Source organism: Mustela nigripes, chromosome 4, assembly GCF_022355385.1.
Source record: "Mustela nigripes isolate SB6536 chromosome 4, MUSNIG.SB6536, whole genome shotgun sequence".
Taxonomy (NCBI): domain Eukaryota; kingdom Metazoa; phylum Chordata; class Mammalia; order Carnivora; family Mustelidae; genus Mustela; species Mustela nigripes.
The window spans coordinates 92,118,665-92,138,420 of NC_081560.1; the positions used below are offsets into that span (position 1 = coordinate 92,118,665).

Genomic DNA, 19,756 nt, shown 5'->3' on the forward strand with positions numbered 1-19,756 from the left:
CCCACAGCAGCACATCATGGCTATGAAGCTGTCACTGTCCTCAACTCTCCAGTAGTCTTATTTTTCCCACTATCAAGGTCACTTGCTTTCTCTTTATTGAAAAAGTTATATTTTATCATTAATGTAAAAAGAACACTGGTCAAAGAAACCAAAGACAGAACAGGAGATACACAAAGGGATTCATACTAACTACCCAGAAGAATCTCTCGTATTTCTCATATTTCATAAGTAAAAAGACAAGATGTTACTGTCCTTAAAAAGTTAAAAACCATATGATTTTACTCAAATGAGGAATCCAAAACCAAAACAAAAAAATGAATAAGCAAACAGAAAGCAGAACCAGACCTATAAATGCAGAGAACAAACTGGTGGCTATTAAAGGGATGGTGTGGGAGATGGATAAAGTGAGTGATGCGGAACGGCAGGTTCTGGCATCCGGTCATGGAGTGAGTGAATAAGTCACGGTGTGAAAGGTACGGCCAGGAAAATAGTCAACGATATTCTAATCGAGTTGTATGGGGACACGTGACAGCTATGCTGGTGGTGAACATCGTACAACCCGTAAAATCATCAAATCACCATGTTGTACACCTGACGCTAATGTAACATTGTGTGTACGTTGCATTCAAATTTTTGAAAAAGAGGTTTTTTCAAATGTGTGTGTGCAATAAATGAAGGTGCAAGAGGAAGCCAAAGAAACAGGAAGCTGATGTCTTCTGAGCCAGTGATACAATGTTGGGTTATTTAACCTCACAAAAGCGTGGGACCAATGTACATAGGACCTGCATTTCATTCAGACGAACTAAAATATTTACAGCAAACCCTTTACATTCACTACTCTAAGGAATCCTTTATTTCATGCAGTCACCTTTTGAAAATTCAGGAGTTTGATTCCGGTGCCCATACATGGTGGAAAATATATAAACACAGCAGTGTGTCTAAAAATCATGGAAACAAGCAATTATTCCCCATGGCATAGTTAAATGAACATCTGATAAAAACATATCCCTTTGTCAAATTTAAATGATGTCCCTTCTGCAGTTAGTGAAGAAGAAACATTTGTTCCACAAATGATTTTATCAGGCATCTTTTGACCAGATCAGGTTTGTCCCCAGCTTCCCTGTTGCCACTATAGCTTTGTAAGAGTAACATTGGTCTTCTCAGGATGAGGACGTCCTTGTGTGTTGGGTGAACACAGAATCCGACCCCATCCCAGAACTGCGACTCTACTGGCCTGGGGTGAGACCTAAGAGTCTGTTTTTCTAACATGTCCCCTAGCGATGTTGACAATGCTGATGCCGCTGGTCTGGTGACTACATATGAGAACCACTGCTCTACAGAACCTAGATTATATTTCCTGGAACATTCCCCTGAGACAAAATGGAGTAGTGAAAAATTTATTGGATTTATAGAAACACATAAGAATGGACTGAAAATCCTTTTGTTATAATGTTTTCGTTTCCTCTCCACTGAGATCCCTAACACTCATACCTAGAACAATCAACCACAAGCTAATCATCACATTCTATCTTACGAGGCACATTTAACGTGTTTTGACAGGTTCTCTAAGCCTAGAAGGAGACTGAGATATAATCTGGAAAGGTCATCAATGGAGTAAAACAAAACCACTTCAAACAACATATCTTGTAGTAGTCCTGGTGATTTCACTAAAATCTTAAATGGTAACAAACGTAAGCTCAGTGGAGAGGAGTTAAAACAGCACAGATAAAAATGAGGAATTGCTTTCAGAAGTCTGGAATGTGAGGCTGCTTTCTCTTCATCTGAAATGACCCACATCACTCTGCAGCCTGTACAGCCCATGAGCTAATTTTTAAACGTTTGTTAAAAAACAAAAAAATGAAGGATTGTGGCAGAGAGTACAGGTTCCCACAGACCTAAAATGTGTGCCGTCTGGCACTTTACAGACACCTGTCATCCCGCACTCAGCGCCATGAGCCAGTGATCCTTTCTGAGCCAGATTCCTGACTGCTTACAGGTGGCCGTGATAAGAACCAGCTCACCGCAAGACATGTGGCGATCCATCTTTGATTTAAATATTAAAAACCCTATTTTAGATGGGAAATCAAAAAATTTAATTATTTTTGTTGATCTACCTGTTGCATAATTCAATACACTTCGTTTGTGGCTTTTCATGAATCTATATTTATGAGGTCAAAAAATAGGTAAATATTATGGCTCCTGTGGAATAATAATACAGACCATCTTCTGTAGCTTCAGACCCTGCCTTGGCAGGGATTTGGCTTTGGATAATACAGCTTTGTTACTAAAAGACCATCTTCCCCATATTCCCTTCCTCCCCAACCCCCACACTGCCCTGACTTAATTTCCATTTGTTCCCTCAAGTACACTCTATTTTCATTTAACATGGGTGTAGCACCCACTAGGTGCTGGGATAAAACCCAAGAGGACAGACATGGCTGGGCCTTCCCAGAGCTGACAGTGCTCCCCTCACCTTCTCACTTCAGCTATCATGAAAAGAACACATTTCAGCAGGAGTAGCCCAGTCTTACTGCAGGCTGCTTAGGAAACTAGAGATAAGGAAGCTCACAGTCAGGAAGGAGGAAGTGGAGCACGGGGGAGGTCTTCTCTGGGGAAGTGTCTGGAAAGAAAGAGGGTAAGACCTTCCCAATCATATGGCATGTGTCACACACAATTTACAGGTAGGCACCCAAAAGCAGCCAACACGGTTCAAACAACGGGCCATACTGTTGATCAAGAAGCCCCTCATGACAAATGTGAAGCCCACATGATAAGTAAGAGTGTGCCCTGTCACAAGGACGACTTACAACGGGAATGTGTGCACTGGAAACTCAGTTTCAGGCCTCGTCAAAGAGAATCAATTCTACAGAACTTTGTTCACTTACAAACATTCATGAATCAGTCTGAATATCTGAAAACAAATGGACATGTCACTAAACATAAAATGACATTTTTTTAATATTTTATTTTTTATAAACATATATTTTTATCCCCAGGGGTACAGGTCTGTGAATCACCAGGTTTACACACTTCACAGCACTCACCAAAGCACATACCCTCCCCAATGTCCATAATCCCACCCCCTTCTCCCAACCCCCCTCCCCCCAGCAACCCTCAGTTTGTTTTGTGAGGTCAACAAAGCTTTTAAGTACAAAGCTATTTACTATATTTTCCAAACCTGAACTATAATGCTGTTCAAATTAGTATGGTTTCTAGAATGAAAATGTACCTTTCTGAAGCCACTTAACTGATAGAACAAGAAAAAAAGGACATTTAATTCAATAAGAGCTGTCAACAAATGGACATTTTTAAACATGTGTCACTCATACACCATTTTTAAAGGCAATAGATTTTTCTCAAAGATTTTATTTATTTGACAGACAGAGATCACAAGCAGGCAGAGAGGCAGACAGAGAGAGAAGGGGAAGCAGGCTCCCCGCTGAGCAGGGAGCCCGATGCAGGGCTCGATCCCAGGACCCCGGGATCATGACCTGAGCCAAAAGCAGAGGTTTAACCCACTGAGTCACCCTGGTGCCCCAAGGCAATAGATTTTTTAAAAAAATTAAACCAAAACATCATATTGTGGGACAGAGAAGACTTAGCTCAGTGAGTTTGCAGCGGCTAACTCTCCAAGCATGGATGGGGGACAGCCCATCTGTAGAAGTAGAGGTTCCCTCACCTTCATACCCATGTTGGTGATAGCATCAAAATATAGCCCCAGTTAAGAAAACTAATAATTACAAATTGAAATCACATAAATTGGAAAAACACTTCGTATTTTCAATGAAGTATCATATCACATTTTCCACTTTGGAATGTAGGTTCTGCACTCTTGCAATGGACAAAACTACTGGTTCTCATTCTGATTCATAATAAGTGATCTCCATCTCAAGACCCCAATAATTTAATTAGTTGAATTACATACAAACACACTTTTCAGGAGCCTTCTTGCTAAAGTTAAATGTGATGGGTAATTTAATGCATTATTTTGGAGTTTTTATTCAAATAAAAATATGTTACAGTTGGCTATTTGTATTAATCATGGACATTTAAATTTTTATAATATTTATATTACATATATTTATATTTATAGAAATATATAAATATCAAGGATGTTTTGAGGTTGCTAAACAAAACCTATAAATTTCTGCTGTAACAGTCAGTACATTTTTAAAATAAACACAATATTTTAATTTTTTTTAACTAGGCTCCATGCCCAGCATGGAGCCCAAAGTGAAGCTTGAACTCATGAACCTGAGAGAGCTGAGCTGAGATCAAGAGTCAGATGCTTAACTGACTAAGCCGCCCAGATGCCCCAGATAAATGCAATGTTTTAAAATGGCCAATTACATGTTTTACTCCCAGTTTTATTTTCATGCCTGACTTGACACAGGAACTGCCTACGTAGTCCATATTCCCAAGGACTCATACACTCCTTTCCTCCCTCTTCTCTCCTTCTGTCCTCCCCTTATTCTCTCTCTCTTCCCTTATTCAGACAAACAACACACTAATGAACACAAGACGACACTACACCACCACAGGATGGGACTAGTACAAGCTCAAGGCAATGCTTGAGAAGACACAAACCATGAACACAGGAGTCAAAGCAGAAAAGAAGGAGCAGAAGTTGCCCCAGGGAAGAATAACAGTCAAGAAAGAAATGAAGGAGGATGTGGGGCCAGTGTCGGTGTCTGTGGCTTACAGAGACCTACGTCGAGGATGTCAACGTGAAACTGATCAGAGTGTGTAAATGTTACTGAAAATTTAAGCAAGCAGAGGACACCGGAACGGAAACCTCTTCAGAGTGGAATACAAAGCCTAGAACAAGTTCATGGGGAATATAGCCCTGGACATTCGCCTTCCTCGTTGCTGCTGGAGGGGGCATGGGACTCTAAGAAGACTTCACACACACACTCCATGTGCAGTCTAGGAGCTGGGGGAAGGGGGGATTTCCAGGTAGAGAACGTGTGTGTGCCACCCCAGGAAGCCATGAAGAATGCCTGGTGTTCGTAGGAACAGCAAATATGATTGTAATTGGAGTTTAAAGAAGTGAAACCAGAGAGAGAAGCTGCATCTAAGAGACATTATATGCCACGATAAGCAATCTGGACATGTTCCCAATATCAACAGAGCAGTGAGACTAGAAATGGGGAGGGGGGCAATGATTAACACTTGGGGCTATAAATCATATCGTATACAATTACTGTCAAAAACAAAGGGCAAAGCTCTATGCTTGAACAATTGCTCTTATTAATAGTAAGAATGAAGACAAGACAGAAGCTCCACTAGTAAACCACGGATGCCGTGTAGTTTTGCGAGTCACTGTGACTGTTATTGGTCCATGGTTTTAGGCTAGGAGGCCCCCATGGCGCATAGCTCGTGTTTGCTGACTTTAGGATGCACTCAGGTCCTTCCCGGGACTAGGCCCGCAGCTTTGATCTCCCTGGGACTGACCTCTCCCCCAAGGAGGTGGTACCGCCTCATGAAGAACATCAGGCTAACGGCAAATCACCATCAAAGACCTTGTTCTGCTTTGAAGTCAGTAAACCTGAAGGAGTAATGGGAGGAAGGAGAAGCTGATTTTATGGGATCAAAGAGAAAACGGAGTATCGGGTGTCCCAGCTGTTTGCAGGAGTAAACACGTTCATGGATCTCAGACACAAAAGGAGGGAAGGTGATGGCCCGTGGAAAGAGGGGGGAAAGGGCGGACAGCATCACGAAACCATCTCCACTGAATGTTGCATGGAAGGGCCAACACAGAGGCAGGGTTTGGAAATGGAGTGAAAGCAGAGCCTGTCAGAGCTCAGGAAGATAGTGGAGCTGAGGCCAAAGGGGACGCTTGAATCTAGGACGGGATCACTTCTGGGACAGTGATCCCCACATCCAGAAGGTCTCCCGGCCCCTGGGATCAGCAAAGGGGCGATGGTATCCTTGCTTTGCAGCAGCTCCCTCTGCCCAACAGTGCCCACACCCTCCCAGACCCCAAGACCACAGAAGCCCAGAGTCCCAGAGCCACCGGGTGCATGTTCCTGCCTTCCTCACTCCAGAAGCCCCTCCCTACCCCAGCTCACTCTGCAAGCCCTTCACTCAGAAAACTGACTGGCTGCCCTCCTCCCTAGGCCCCAGGATCGTGTTCCAATATTTCACATTTGTTTTGTACAATTTTATGACAATCTCCTTACAAAGAAAACCAATCATTTTAGAAGGGCCCCCTACATCCAGTCCCTAACACAATTCTTTGCAAATAGCAAGTGTCCGGTAAATTCTGACATGGCATGTGAGGGAACAAAGAAATGAAAGCCTGCATAATATAGTAATTATGAGAACCAAATTTGGGGGGAAAGACAGTTTTTAAATCCTAGGTCCAGTATGGAATAGCTCTCGCAAACATCTCCATGTCTCCATGGTCAAGTTCTCCCTCGAGGCCATACCAGATCCATCTGGCCGGTCTGGTTGTTGAATGAGAAAATGTCTGCTAGCAAGGATCTGACATATTAAACATTGTGCCTGTGACAGATCTCACTGACACTTTTCGGCAAAGCTAATGCTCTGCTCAGGTATGAAATGAAGTGTGACCAAAAACCCAGCCTCCCACGATGTTCCCAGCCAACATACTCTTTGGGCTATTCTTCAGTTTTCTAGAAATTTTTCATTAATATTTTTTTTTCTTTTTGTGCTCATTTAAAAAATTCCAACATATTCCAAATCATCAAAATGGCAACGGTAGAGTCGATTTCCCCACAGACGTCACTGAATGTGTTTCTGCTTGTGTTGACGCTCACACTGGCTGTGACTTTTGTCCCTCTGCACATCAGTGAGGAAAAGAGGGAAGACACAACACATAAGTGATGTTCAAGCAAAGATTCACGTCGAGAATGTGGGGATTTGAACAGCGAATATGGGAGAAGCCCAGAGTCATTTTGGGTTATGGGGAAAACAAGATCACCGGCTGTCCCCTTCATCCCCACACAAGGGTCACCTCAGTGCCCAAAAACGGCACCATCCATCACAGTGAATTGCTGTGGTTGACTTGGACCTCGTTGTTTGGATGACACACCCACTCTAAAACAGGTACCCCGCTCTCTCCTGGGACTCTCCGATTCCGAGGCTCAGTTCAGGTCCACCTCTATGTTCACCTAAAGTAACTAAAGACAGCAGTATCCAGGCTTTCCACACAGACACACAGAGATACCTAAAAAGTTAGAAACAAGTCAAGCTCGGTTTTCAGCCTGGCCATGAGAGCATGTCCCCTCTGTCACTGATTTTGGGGCGGGGAGAGGGGTAAACAGCACTTACGGTATGTGCATCCGTACACTTCTATCCTCATCCCAATCCTGCCCTTGGGGCTCCAGGCTAAGGGGAGGAAGCGCAGGAACCTGGCTTCAAGGGGAGGCTGCAGTTGGTAATGCACCACGCTGTCCGCGTTTGTGTTACCTGGAAAACCCTGGGAGAGAATGGAGAAAGGATCAGTGTGTCTGCAGAACTCGGAGCCCCTAGCTCTTCTCCTGTGGGTTTGGGACAGAGGCTTCACTCTGTTCTTATGCAAAAGCCTGCTGAGTGAAATAAGTCAAGCAGAGTCAATTATCACATGGTCTCACTTATTTGTGGAGCATAACAAATAACATGGAGGACATGGGGAGATGGAGAGGAGAAGGGAGTTGAGGGAAACTGGAAGGGGAGATGAACCATGAGAGACTATGGACTCTGAAAAACAATCTGAGTGTTTTGAAGGGGCCGGGGGTGGGACGTCAGGGTACCAGGTGGTGGGTATTATAGAGGGTAAGGATTACATGGAGCACTGGGTGTGGTGCAAAAATAATGAATACTGCTATGCTGAAAATAAATAAAAAATAAATTAAAAAAAAAAAAAAAGAAAAGCCTGCCTGCTTCATAGAAAGTCTGCTAATGTTTAACAGGGATGTGACCACATTTCCTCAGGGCCTGGATTAGTCACCATTGTTCTAAGCTTTCCTTATTTGCAGGGTGATTTACATTTCAGTGGCACCAATAAGCTGGCTGGAATCCTGCCACCCCTGAAGGCTTGCTCTTCCCCTAAAGCCTTTCCCTCATTCCTGAGCAGCAAGACCTTTTCTTGCAGCCCACATCCAAGGCAATCAAGAACGATGTTAACTTGCCATCCATGCAGGAAGAACCCTCAACTCGGGTATGAGCACTGGGAGGGACCTACACAGGGTTCTAGTTCCAAACCCTTCATTTATAAAGGCAAAACCAAAGTCCAAGAAAGTAGAATCTGCGGCGGTAGGACAGCGGCTACCCGGCAGGGCCACGACTAGATTCTGGGCTTTGGATTTCAATCGCAGTGTTCTTAGTGTGCGGTCAGGTTGCCCCCAAGATAGCCGCACTTTGGTAGCACTGGGGAGACCCACAAGACAGAGGGGTGCCCTTGCCCGGACACAGGCACCTGGCCTCAGGCTTGAAAAGGCCAGTGTGAGCACAATAGACATTGTTACAGGGGACATGTGACTCGTTTCTCACCGCATTGATTTCATGTGAAGATCAGCATATGGGGAAACCCAAAAAAGAGTGATGCTCGCATATACACATATCGATCATGTCACTGGTGATTTAATCTATTTCAGACAGCTGTGTCACTAATGATTTGCTCGGTTTCTCAAAGGTAACATACATTCAAGAGGAATGGGAGAACTGAGACAGACTCCAACACCAGGAAGTGCGTTCCCATGCAGCCTCTCCGCCCTGACCTGAAACCTCTCTTGAATGCTCCTGAAGTGCTCCCTACTTGCGTCTGGGAAGAAAAAGCTGGGTGCGCTTCTGATGACATGGACTTCGTTATTCCTGTGGCAAATCCGCTCCCCTCACCCGTATGGTCCTGCCTTCCTCAGTATTAACTCCTGCACAGCGATCTGGAAGCTAGAGTGTGAGCCACAGGACCACGGTTCTTGTGTAGAGTGTAAGCCACAGGACCACGGTTCTTGTGTAGACAATTTGTGCCTGCGAAGTCCCCTGAGATGCTGGGCTCCTCTGTCCTGCCACCCGGGTCTCAGAACCTCCTATAGCCTCCTTCGCAACAAGATTTCGACGGGATCTTCCTGCTCTTCAGTGTCAGTGTCGACCCCCCAACACTGTATACCCCCTTTTAAAACTGATTCCATCGACTCTTCCTCAGATTGTCCATCAGTTTTCCCAGAGGACCTATGCAACAGCAAAGCCATAACAGCCTAAGGGTTTCCAATCGTAACACAGCATCTTATCAGAAAATGCTGCCCCATCCAAGGACCTTACCAGTCTATGCTCTGAAAACAGACAGCTATGGTGCGTCTCTTCTAAAAACCTGTGACAACTGGTAAATCTACCTCAATGCTATCAGTTCTTTGGAACTTCCCATCAAAAGCTCAAGTTCTGCATTCTTTGATCTCTCCAAGTTTTATCATCCAGAGGGCCAAAGATGTTCTCGTAATACTCCTTCATATAATAGTAATAAAATGAGGGAACAGAAGACATGACCCTTTCTTATGCTTCCTTGCACCAGAAGGACACACTCTGCCTCCCACCACAGTTAAAAGGGTCAGACATACCAACGCAACACCGGAGCAAATCTCGTAGTTGGAGCAAAAAGAATGCCCATCTCGTTGTTTTGCTTTTTGAAACCCTAGACCTGGCTTAAGACCCAAACCCAACCAAACCAAGCCCGTTCACTGCTCAGGCTTGTAAGCCATGACAAGCAGGTAGGAACAGACAGAACCAAGAATACAGAAAACTCAAATGTGGTATCAGGGCCAGTCTCAGACCCTATAACACTTCCTCTTGGCTAGTGAATGAAACATCATCTGGGAAGCCCTCCGGCCTCTCTCTCTTGCTCAGTGGAAGCACCATTTTGTCCAACATCACCAGTTCTTCAAGGGTTGGCAACCGTTACACCAAGAGCAGGCAAACCCTCTCCATTGACTCCGTGCTCCAAATGGGAAGTCGGGAATGTGCCCTCCCTGCCCCTAGCTTCCTGCAGGAACTGCAGGCTGGCGTGGGTAGGAGCTGCTTTGTACCAACACCACCACTGTCCAGCACACGATCCTATTTTTACAGGCTCCCAGACCCACTGCCTTCATCCACAAAACCAGCTTGGTCCAGTGAACTCTGAAGGTTGAGGAGCTATTACATGAGATAATACCTGACAATCATGTTCCCACACCTGCCTGGAGGTAGGCGGTCCACGAGCACCAGCCACAGTGGCCACAGCCTTGGCTGCCATTTTGGTTATGGTGGGTGCATCTGGCAGAGGCTCCTCATCTGTCCAACTCTGCATCCCGTTCCTTAAACTCTGTCTCAGGTTCAAGACCTGAGACATGCAGATCCCTGTTGGCTCCCGCATTCACTGTGATGCCAAGGTTACAATTCAACCTCAGAACTGAAGTCCATGTTTATCTGAGGGTAACTGACAAAAACTAGGAAAAGTATTTGAACAAATTGTTTTATTTTCCTTGGATATCATTACTTCCTTCTGAAGCACTTTGTCCGTGGAAGATAAAATCTGGACACTGTCATTCAGACCGTGTGATGACAATGCCATATAGCAAAAGGAATTTCTAGTGCTGTTTTAATGGAATTTAGACAGAATACTATTTAAGGAATATTTCAAGTGTCAATAATGTCTTAATAGTCTATGAAAATAAGAGATTCAGAAGGCACTCTTTAAAACTTCTGAGAATCTGTATATGAAGCATTTGTCACACACGATTTTAATTACATTCAGATATTGGAACATATATATGTATGTGTGCACAGCTCTGTGACCATGTTAATTTGTTCTAATTTTTAGGAATCACGTTATTTTTGTCTTACATAGAACTATCACCAGTCTCTTTGTGTACAAATCAATCATGCGTTTCTTTTTTTTTAAGGTTTTTAAAAATTTTTAATTAACATATAATGAATTATTAGCCCCAGGGGTACATGTCTGTGAATCACCAGGTTTACACACTTCACCGCACTCAGATAACACATACACTCCCCAAAGTCCATAACATAATTAAGATTTTCAAAACAACCCTAGTTTTCTTTTTTAAATGTTTACCATATTCACATCAGCATCGTATTTCTTTGAGTTTTTATAGAATAACGAAATTCATCTAAATGCTACTGTATTTTTGAATTGTGATAAAATTATTTTGTCAAATCAATAATAGTATTTATTTCCATTTCCATCCTAAAAGTAACACATGCTCATTACTGAACATATTACAAATCAAAAAAGTAATTTCTGTTTGTGTATATGTGTACCACATAATTTCTAAGTAACATCCCAGGGAACTCATTTTTGTGACCTGATAGTGTATTTTCAAAACTGTAGTATCTAGAATAAATGTATGCATCTATGAGTGTTAAATAATAAGAAAGTTGAGGAAAATTTATAAATATTGTAACCTCTTTTATTGACCTCTTTATCTCTTTATCATTATGTAATGCCCTTCTTTTATTGCGGTCTTTGTTTTAAATTCTATTTTGTCTGATATAAGTACAGCTACACCAGCTTTGTTGTTGTTGTTGTTGTTGTTTGGCTTCTGTGTGCATGTCATGACTTTCTGTTTGCATTTCCTTGGATCTGAAATGAGCTTCTTATAAGCAACATATGGATGAGTCTTATTTATTTATGCTTTCCGTACCTCTGTCTTTTAATTAGAGATCTTAGTCCATATATATTTAAACTAATTATGGATAGGTATGCAATTACTATAATTTTGTTTACTTATTTTTTGGCTGTTTTTTAAATTTTTTTTATTTTTTATAAACATATAATGTATTTTTATCCCAGGGGTACAGGTCTGTGAATCACCAGGTTTACACACTTCACAGCACTCACCACAGCACACCCCTCCCCAATAGCCATAACCCAACCACCCTCTCCCAAACCCCCTCCCCCCAGCAACCCTCAGTTTGTTTTATGAGATTAAGAGTCACTTATGGTTTGTCTCCCTCCCAATCCCATCTTGTTTCATTCATTCTTCTCCTACCCACTTAACCCCCCATGTTGCATCTCCACTTCCTCATATCAGGGAGATCATATGACAGTTGTCTTTCTCCAATTGACTTATTTCACTAAGCATGATACCCTCTAGTTCCATCCACGTCATCGCAAATGGCAAGATTTCATTTCTTTTGATGGCTGCATAGTATTCCATTGTGTATATATACCACATCCTGATCCATTCATCAGTTGATGGACATCTATGCTCTTTCCATAGTTTGGCTATTGTAGATATTGCTGCTATAAACATTCGGGTGCACATGCCCCTTCGGATCACTACATTTGTGTCTTTAGGGTAAATACCCAGTAGTACAATTGCTGGGTCATAGGGTAGAGAATTTCCAATCATGTGTTTCTTTAAAGACACAGAAGTTAAATGAAATGACTTTGGCACAAGATGGATCCCTACTAGCAGGTCACTCTCACTTTCGTGGCTCATTACTGAAATGATCTCATATATGTTGGTGAAGCTAGTGTTTATCTCTTAAGAGGTGGTGTGATCTGTTCCTTGCCATATGTACTTTTGCTTTGGTTTTCCAGAACAGATCTGGGTGAACAGGCCACACAGCCTTGCAGACACAAAGGCCCACTCTGTGTTCTAGTAAGTGGGAAGATGAGCGAAGGCCCACTCTGTGCTCTAGTAAGTGAGAAGATGAAAACCCCATCTTCCCTATCTCTCGTGACAGGAGTAACCTTGGGGAAGCCAGCATTTTCCTGTGTAAAGTAAGAACAAGAAAACCTCTCTTAGAATTTTGATGAGTTAGTGTGAGGAGTTCCATGGGCCTGTCTTTCTGGCATCCCTCTTGGCTCGCTGGCACTAAGAAACACACCAACGAGACTCTCCCCACGACTGATCACAGGGACACTTCATCTGGACATGGACTCAACATCCGGCATCATGTTGAATCCTTTGTCCACTATTAGGAGCAGACGATGTCTGATGAAGTCTTCCGTTTCCATGTTAGTTAGGTTGAAGGTAACCCAAGTCCACAGCTTAGGCTCCACTCACATGCTAGAAACATGTTTCCGAGATAATTTGTTTTAGGAGTCGGTGGATTTTCTAAAAAGCTTCCAACTCTGCGCTGATTTAGTTAGCAGTCACGTTAGTAGACTCTAAATCCAGAGAAGGTATCATTGGGAGACTCCCTTGGAGCCATGGTCTCAGTTGTAAACTGAGTCATCACAATTCCGCATTGGGGTCAACAAATGACCTTCAAGATGCCTATTATGTATTTGTAATTTCAGGTTTGAAATGTCTGTGTCATAAGTTTGGCTTTTATACCAATGCCTTCTTTCCAAACACAAGCGGTGTTGCCTATAGAAACAGGTCTTGGGATTTTAAAAATAAATAAATATTAAGCCTCTACTGCAGGACCCTAGGAAATCTGAACTTCATTATTCACTCACCACTATTCATTTAAGACCTCTGAAGTAGGAGGAAGGAAGTTGCTGGGATCAAGAGAGAGCGCAAGAATCCCCAAGCTCTACTTCTGGCCATTTTAATTATGGGGCCATGATGGTCTTGGACAAGATGCTTAAATCTCCCCACATCTCAGCTTCTTCATGAGCAATGGGGGAATAATAATAATTACTGTTACTATTAAAAATAATATTTTGTCCCCATTATTTCCAGAGGTTCACCGACCATGAAAGGACGTACTAAAATTATTTCCTATAGTTAGACCACATCAAAATTGTAGTCAGGTGCTTTAAAGTAAGTGGTCTTGTTATGAATTATTTTTAATATTTGAGTGAATTAGAAAGTACCATAACATTTACACATAGATAAATCAAGGAAATCCTCCTCCTGTCATTTTACTGAGCGAGTTGGACTGGGATGTCAGAAGTATGACCCGGAAGGAGGGCCTGACCCCTTAAATGTCAGTCAGCCAGTTGCCTCATGCGAGGTGAGCACTAGAGTTTAACTCGTGCGGATGAGTTGACTTCAACAGTGTCCTGGAAAGTGAACGAATAGTCTCCGTTCTCACTTAAAACAACCAGACAGGCACCTGATGCGCATCTTCTGATGTGACAATCTCAGTGTGTCGCAAAAAAATGTGCACTTAGTTAAGCATTTCCTAGTTTCTTTCATGGATTCAGTGGAAGCAAGTCACACAGTCAAACCAGTGACCAAGCAAAAAGAGACGACCATGTCTCTGGGTCCCAGCACCTTCCTCTACCTGGAGAGGGAACCCACCCCATGACTGAGCACACAGCTACACCTCCCAGAAACCCATAGCACCTGGCCCTGGACTCATCCACATCCTGGGGCCAAAGCAGGTGCAGGAAAGAGGGTCCCTAATGCTGCTTTTCATTAACGTGCTTCTGTAATCTCAGCTGTATAAAAGGATAATATAAACATTACCAAAATATTATTAAAATGAAGTATTTTTAAAACACATTGAGAAGTTGTAGGCCTTTACTGCTTAATTTTACCTTCTGCTTGAAATATGAACCCAGCAGACAAGACAAGACAGGTCTGACTCTGCAGAAAAACCAGTAGGGTTTCTCAACGCTCCTCCCTTCCCTATCTTCTTACGTGATGGGGAGAAATACATTTTATAAGCTATCTGGAAGGCCCACTGGTGTTGGCAAAGAGGTTGAAAGTAGAGAAAAAGCCAGAAAAAATATTTCTAATAGCAAAAAGTTCATATTTTAAAAGCAACGTAATGTTACTGAAAACAATACCAGAACATCACAAAAAAGGTGTGTGGTTTGATATGTGGCACAAGGTTATTTTCTGGAAACCGAATTAGCTTTCAGTATTTGAAGAGTGACACCAAAGAACAAAAGGAGGTCTTATTAGTGTTATAAGAAATGCCTCAAATGAGTGTTTAATAGTGTGCCTCTCCTATCAGCAACTTGAAGGAATTAAATAAGTTAATTGAATGAGAAGAATTAAATATATAACTTGACTTAAATATAAACTTGACTCCAGGCACAGTTTTGGGGCATTCTTTTTTTTTTTTTTTTTAAGATTTTATTTATTTATTTGACAGAGAGAGATCACAAGTAGACAGAGAGGCAGGCAGAGAGGGAAGCAGGCTCCCCACTGAGCAGAGAGCCTGATGCGGGACTCGATCCCAGGACCCTGAGATCATGACCGGAGCTGAAGGCAGTGGCTTAACCCACTGAGCCACCCAGGCACCCAGTTTTGGGGCATTCTTTAACAACTCAGATTATTGGAAAAATAGCACGATCCTCTTAGCCTCCTGCATATGTTCAAAATAATGATATATCAAATGGGTTATTTGTACAAAATTTAGAAGATTTCTTATCGAGAAGTACCCGTGACTAGAAGAGATACCATATGTATTTAATTCAACATTAAAATACTTTATAAAGTAGGGAACCTAGGGTGCCTGGGTGGCTCAGTGGGTTAAAGCCTCTGCCTTTGGCTCAGGTCATGATCCCAGGGTCCTAGGATGGAGCCCCATATTGGGCTCCCTGCTCTGCAGGGAGCCTGCTTCCTCCTCTCTCTCTGCCTGCCTCTCTGCCTACTTGTGATCTCTGTCAAATAAATAAATCTTTAAAAAATCTTTAAAGTAGGGGACCCATATAACTTGCTGTGATGGGCTGAATTTTTTCCCCCACCCCTAATTCATATGTGGAAGCTTGAACCCCCCATAGTTCCGAATGTGACTGTTTGGAGACAGGGTCTATAAAGAGGTGATCAAGGTAAAATGAGGCCATTGGAATGAGTCCTGATCCGACGAGCCTGGGTCGTTACAAGAGGAAATCTGGACGCACAGAGACCCCAGGGAACATGCGCATGGAGAGAAGACCCCGAGAGTACCAGGGAGATGTCACATGTAAACTGCAGCACAATAAATTGCGGGGGAGGGGGATTTCACACCAGCATTAGATGTCTTGAACAAAACTCCCCATTTTTAAATAACTTCTGAGGAAGACTGAATACCACTGAGAAACTAAAAAAATTACTTCTGAAACCTTCTCTGCGGCTTCCTATTTCTTTCAAGAGGTTAACTGCCAGGTGCCTGGCCAGCTCAGGCAGAGGAGCATGCAACTCTTGATCTCAGGGTCTTGAGTTCAAGCCCCACTTGGGGTTTATTAAATAAGTTACTCAGTAAATAAACTTTAAATAAATATATATTTTTAAGAGGCAAATGGCCCGTTTTAAATATTTTGTTTATTTATTTGACAGACAGAGATCACAAGTAGGCAGAGAAGCAGGCAGAAAGAGAGGGAAGCAGGCTCCCAGCAGAGCAGAGAGCCCTATGTGGACTCAATCCCAGGACCCTGAAACCATGACCTGAGCTGAAGGCAGAGGCTTTAACCCACTGAGCCACCCAGGCGCCCCAAAATGGCCCATGTTAATACAGGGGAACAAGCAAACAATCCTGCAGTAGTAGAATGAAAATGTTTTCCAAAATGAAATTCTGAAATGAAAGTTCCGAATGAAACGTTTTTCAAAATTTTCTTCCCCAAGAGAGATTTGGATTTATCCTAGACTGTTTATAAGGGAAACACACTCACCCTCCCAAGATTCCGCAGTCATACATACAAAAAATCAGAGTCACTTCTGAGTGATAGGCACAACTTTACATTCAAAGAAAGTGTTAATTTATATAAGATTTAGCCAAATAAGTTAAAAATTGTATCAAGATCAAATAGCTGTTTTTCAACTAATCATCTACCTGAAGTTGTTTTGGTCATTTTAGAAACCCCTCACCCCCCAAAATGCTCTTTTCTTAGCATTTTAAATTTGAGTCACCAATACTGTTAAACCAAAATGATTAGGGTCTCTATGAGTTCAAAATTAACTCTGACACAAGAATTATGCTTAGAATAGGATAAAAGCAATACATATCTGAGAAGTAAGTCGAAATGAGTATGAAGTAAGTCCTTTGCCACATCGACTCACCATTTTCCAGGGATGATAAAAGGCTGTGGGGGCCAGAGCAGAGGGAAGACAATTCTCCATGGGTTTCTCCCATTTCTGCACTTCTTATAGAGTGAAGCCCTGTCTTTTCTTCTGAACTGTCTTGCAAGGGCATTTATATAGAAAGCAGCCCTGTAAGATCATTTTTTTTTTCCTTCTAGGCGAAGGGCAGGCATGCTTCCTGCACAAAAGACTCAGGTTCCGGGAGCTCTTATAACATAAGCCCCTGAGTGTGCAGTCATCCACCTGGGCATGACGCACACTCAGATGACACAAGTGTGACGTAGGGTCAAGGGGAACCAAGACCAGGATGCGATGCTGCCTGCCAGTATCTAAGTCAGTCCCATGCTTCCCGTCTCTGACCCAGGAGTCTCCCATCTCCTCCCACATCCAGGAAACAGGTAGGCAACCTTGTTGCAAATAGAGCAAAACCTCAAACACCTCACAGTTCTAGACAGAAAATTTGAAGTTCATCTCTCCGCAGACTTCTGAGAACTTACAGGAAATGGCGTAGGACTAAACACTACTTCATTCAAGCCACTATGCGAACATTTGTACATTTGACTATATTGGTCTGTTATGTTGTTCTCTTTTGTTTGCTTTTATTAATATGAATCCAAATTATTTTTTAATTTATTTTCAAGTGCTACATGTTACGCTGTTTCTTAATAAAAAAAAAAAAAAATACCAAGGAAAACCAAAATGTGGTCTCTGTTCTCACTAGCAAGAAAACCCCTGTTGACAAGGAAAATAAATGAGAAACATAGATGGCTTTGGCTGGAAAAGTCAAATAGTGCGGAAAAGCTTAACATGCAGAAGCCACTCTTCCTGCCCCCTCCCTGTCCCCAGTTAGCCATTGTTTATGGTTTATTTTAATTGTCTTCTGCATTTACTACTTCCCACTTTTTTTTTTCCCAGATTTTCTAGTAGGGATCCCCGTGATTAGAGATGGGCAGACATGAGGTCCCCGGCTGAGGCACAACAAGGGCCATACTTCTGCCACAGAATCCTTCCCATCACTAACCATGTTCTAGAGAAGCTCTGGCTGACATCCCGGGCACTGGGGGAAATATTAGCAGATACTGCTCATGCCTCCCCCCAGCAGGGAAGCAAGCTGGGATCCACAAAACACCAGTCCCTGACACCTGGAGACACCCTCCTCCCTTCTCCTCCAAAAGGTAAGCAGGGAGGAGAGATCTGCCCAGGTCCCAATCTTCAGAAAGACCGATCAGGAGCTCATGTTTGATTTAATCACTTAAGCCGGATCAAGTGAAGTCACATTAGTAAACTATTTACCCCTCATTTTAAATCAACACGTGGCATGATAAGAAAGCATGCCTCTCATTACCTACACATTGCATTTGCTCAATGATAAGTTTGTGACACATAATTGGTCTCCACAGTTTGTCTCCGCATAAAACTTCCACCTACATAAAATTTTCACAGAATTGGAAGAACTCTGCATTATGTTCTGTGTACAACCCAGATCTTTTCCATTTCAAAATGTTTACCTCTATATTTCAGTATGCTTGACGATCTCATTTATAATCTCAGGGTATGTTTTAGACTTTTAAATATGCAGACTAAACTAGAATCTGGGATTCCAGAGACATAGGGGGTGATGATATTATGGTCTGAGCTCCTGCTAGTGTCAGGGAGGAAAGACTTCCCATCTCTTGGAGAGGGCCCTAGACAAAACCAACGAGAAGCAGATGAAGAGGAGAAGTGTGTTCATACAGATGGGAGAGGAGAAGCTAGCTCTGGGCTGAAGCTGGAGGCTTATCAGACCTCATTTATCAGGGAAAGAGGGAGGAGACAGGGCTCCTAAGTGAAGAACAAATAGTTGCTTTAAGAAAGACAAATGGGTTTTAGGGAGAATGAACCAGAGATGGGGAAAGTTTGTGGTAAGATTTGTTTATGCAGGTGAAAGAGGTTTTTCTTTTTCTGCACCATGAACAGAGGATGTGGCAAGGATTTAGGGTAGGTTTATCTCAGTCTCCCTCCTGGGAGTGGATCCGCCTCAAGGAGGGGACTCACGGCCGCCTCACCTCTTAGAAGTGGCTGCTTTGAGTCAGATTAGCACCTTGAAGGCTTCTTTCTGCAGCTGTTCCCCAATGCCTTTGGGTTAAAATCTTCTTCATGCCAGTTCGGGGTTCAGAGAGGGTCCACCTGCTATGAGCCCCTCCCACTGTGTCCTCACTATGGGCTCCCTCTCCTCACCCCATGTGGCCATGATTGTTCTTTACTCTGCACAAAGGACAAAACTGGCTGCCCCGAGGTCTGCTGGCCAGAGGCAGAGTGAAGTTCCTCCCAGGGCTGTCGGACTCCAAAGCCCTTTGAGATCCGACCACTCGAGACATTTCAGAGCCACCTCGATCCAACCCTTCTTGCAATCTTCAACCAGTTTGCCTCACTGTCAGCCACTACCTGAGATTCTGGACCATCTCCTTAGCCACGCTGTGCCTGTAAGAGGACAGCAGCACTCACTGCTAATCATGTTACCTCTACTGACTATCATCCACATTGTAGACAGCAAGTCCTTCTCAGGAACGTCCAGAGACCAAGCCTGTCCTGAACCAAGAGACACCTGGCAGCTGTTGCTGCTGGGCTGTGACCAACACCATGGCAGGGGCCATGAACACTCCGGTGTGAACGGGGGAGTGGGGAGGGCACCCTGAGGGCAGGCATCCTGCACTGCTGACTCCTATGAGGAGGATCTCCTCCAGAAGCTTGTGCGCACCCCACTACAGACCACGCTAACCCCCATGATGTAGGAGCTTTGCTATGCATCATTGCAACCCATTCCTGATGGTGTTTGGCCACTTACAGAACGGAAGACCATCAGTTTTCAA

The 19,756-nt window shown here is 43.2% G+C and overlaps 1 protein-coding gene across 4 annotated transcripts in view; it reads right to left on the reverse strand.

The window, feature by feature from the left end:
- The window catches only part of LOC132016059 (contactin-associated protein-like 3), a 170,557-nt gene that overhangs the window by 85,179 nt on the left and 65,622 nt on the right, over positions 1-19,756 (reverse strand). For all 4 annotated transcript variants that reach the window (XM_059397084.1, XM_059397082.1, XM_059397083.1 and 1 more), the window contains one exon: positions 7,297-7,444. In XM_059397084.1, the coding sequence (XP_059253067.1) occupies positions 7,297-7,444 (148 nt within the window). The remainder of the gene's footprint in view (positions 1-7,296; positions 7,445-19,756) is intronic.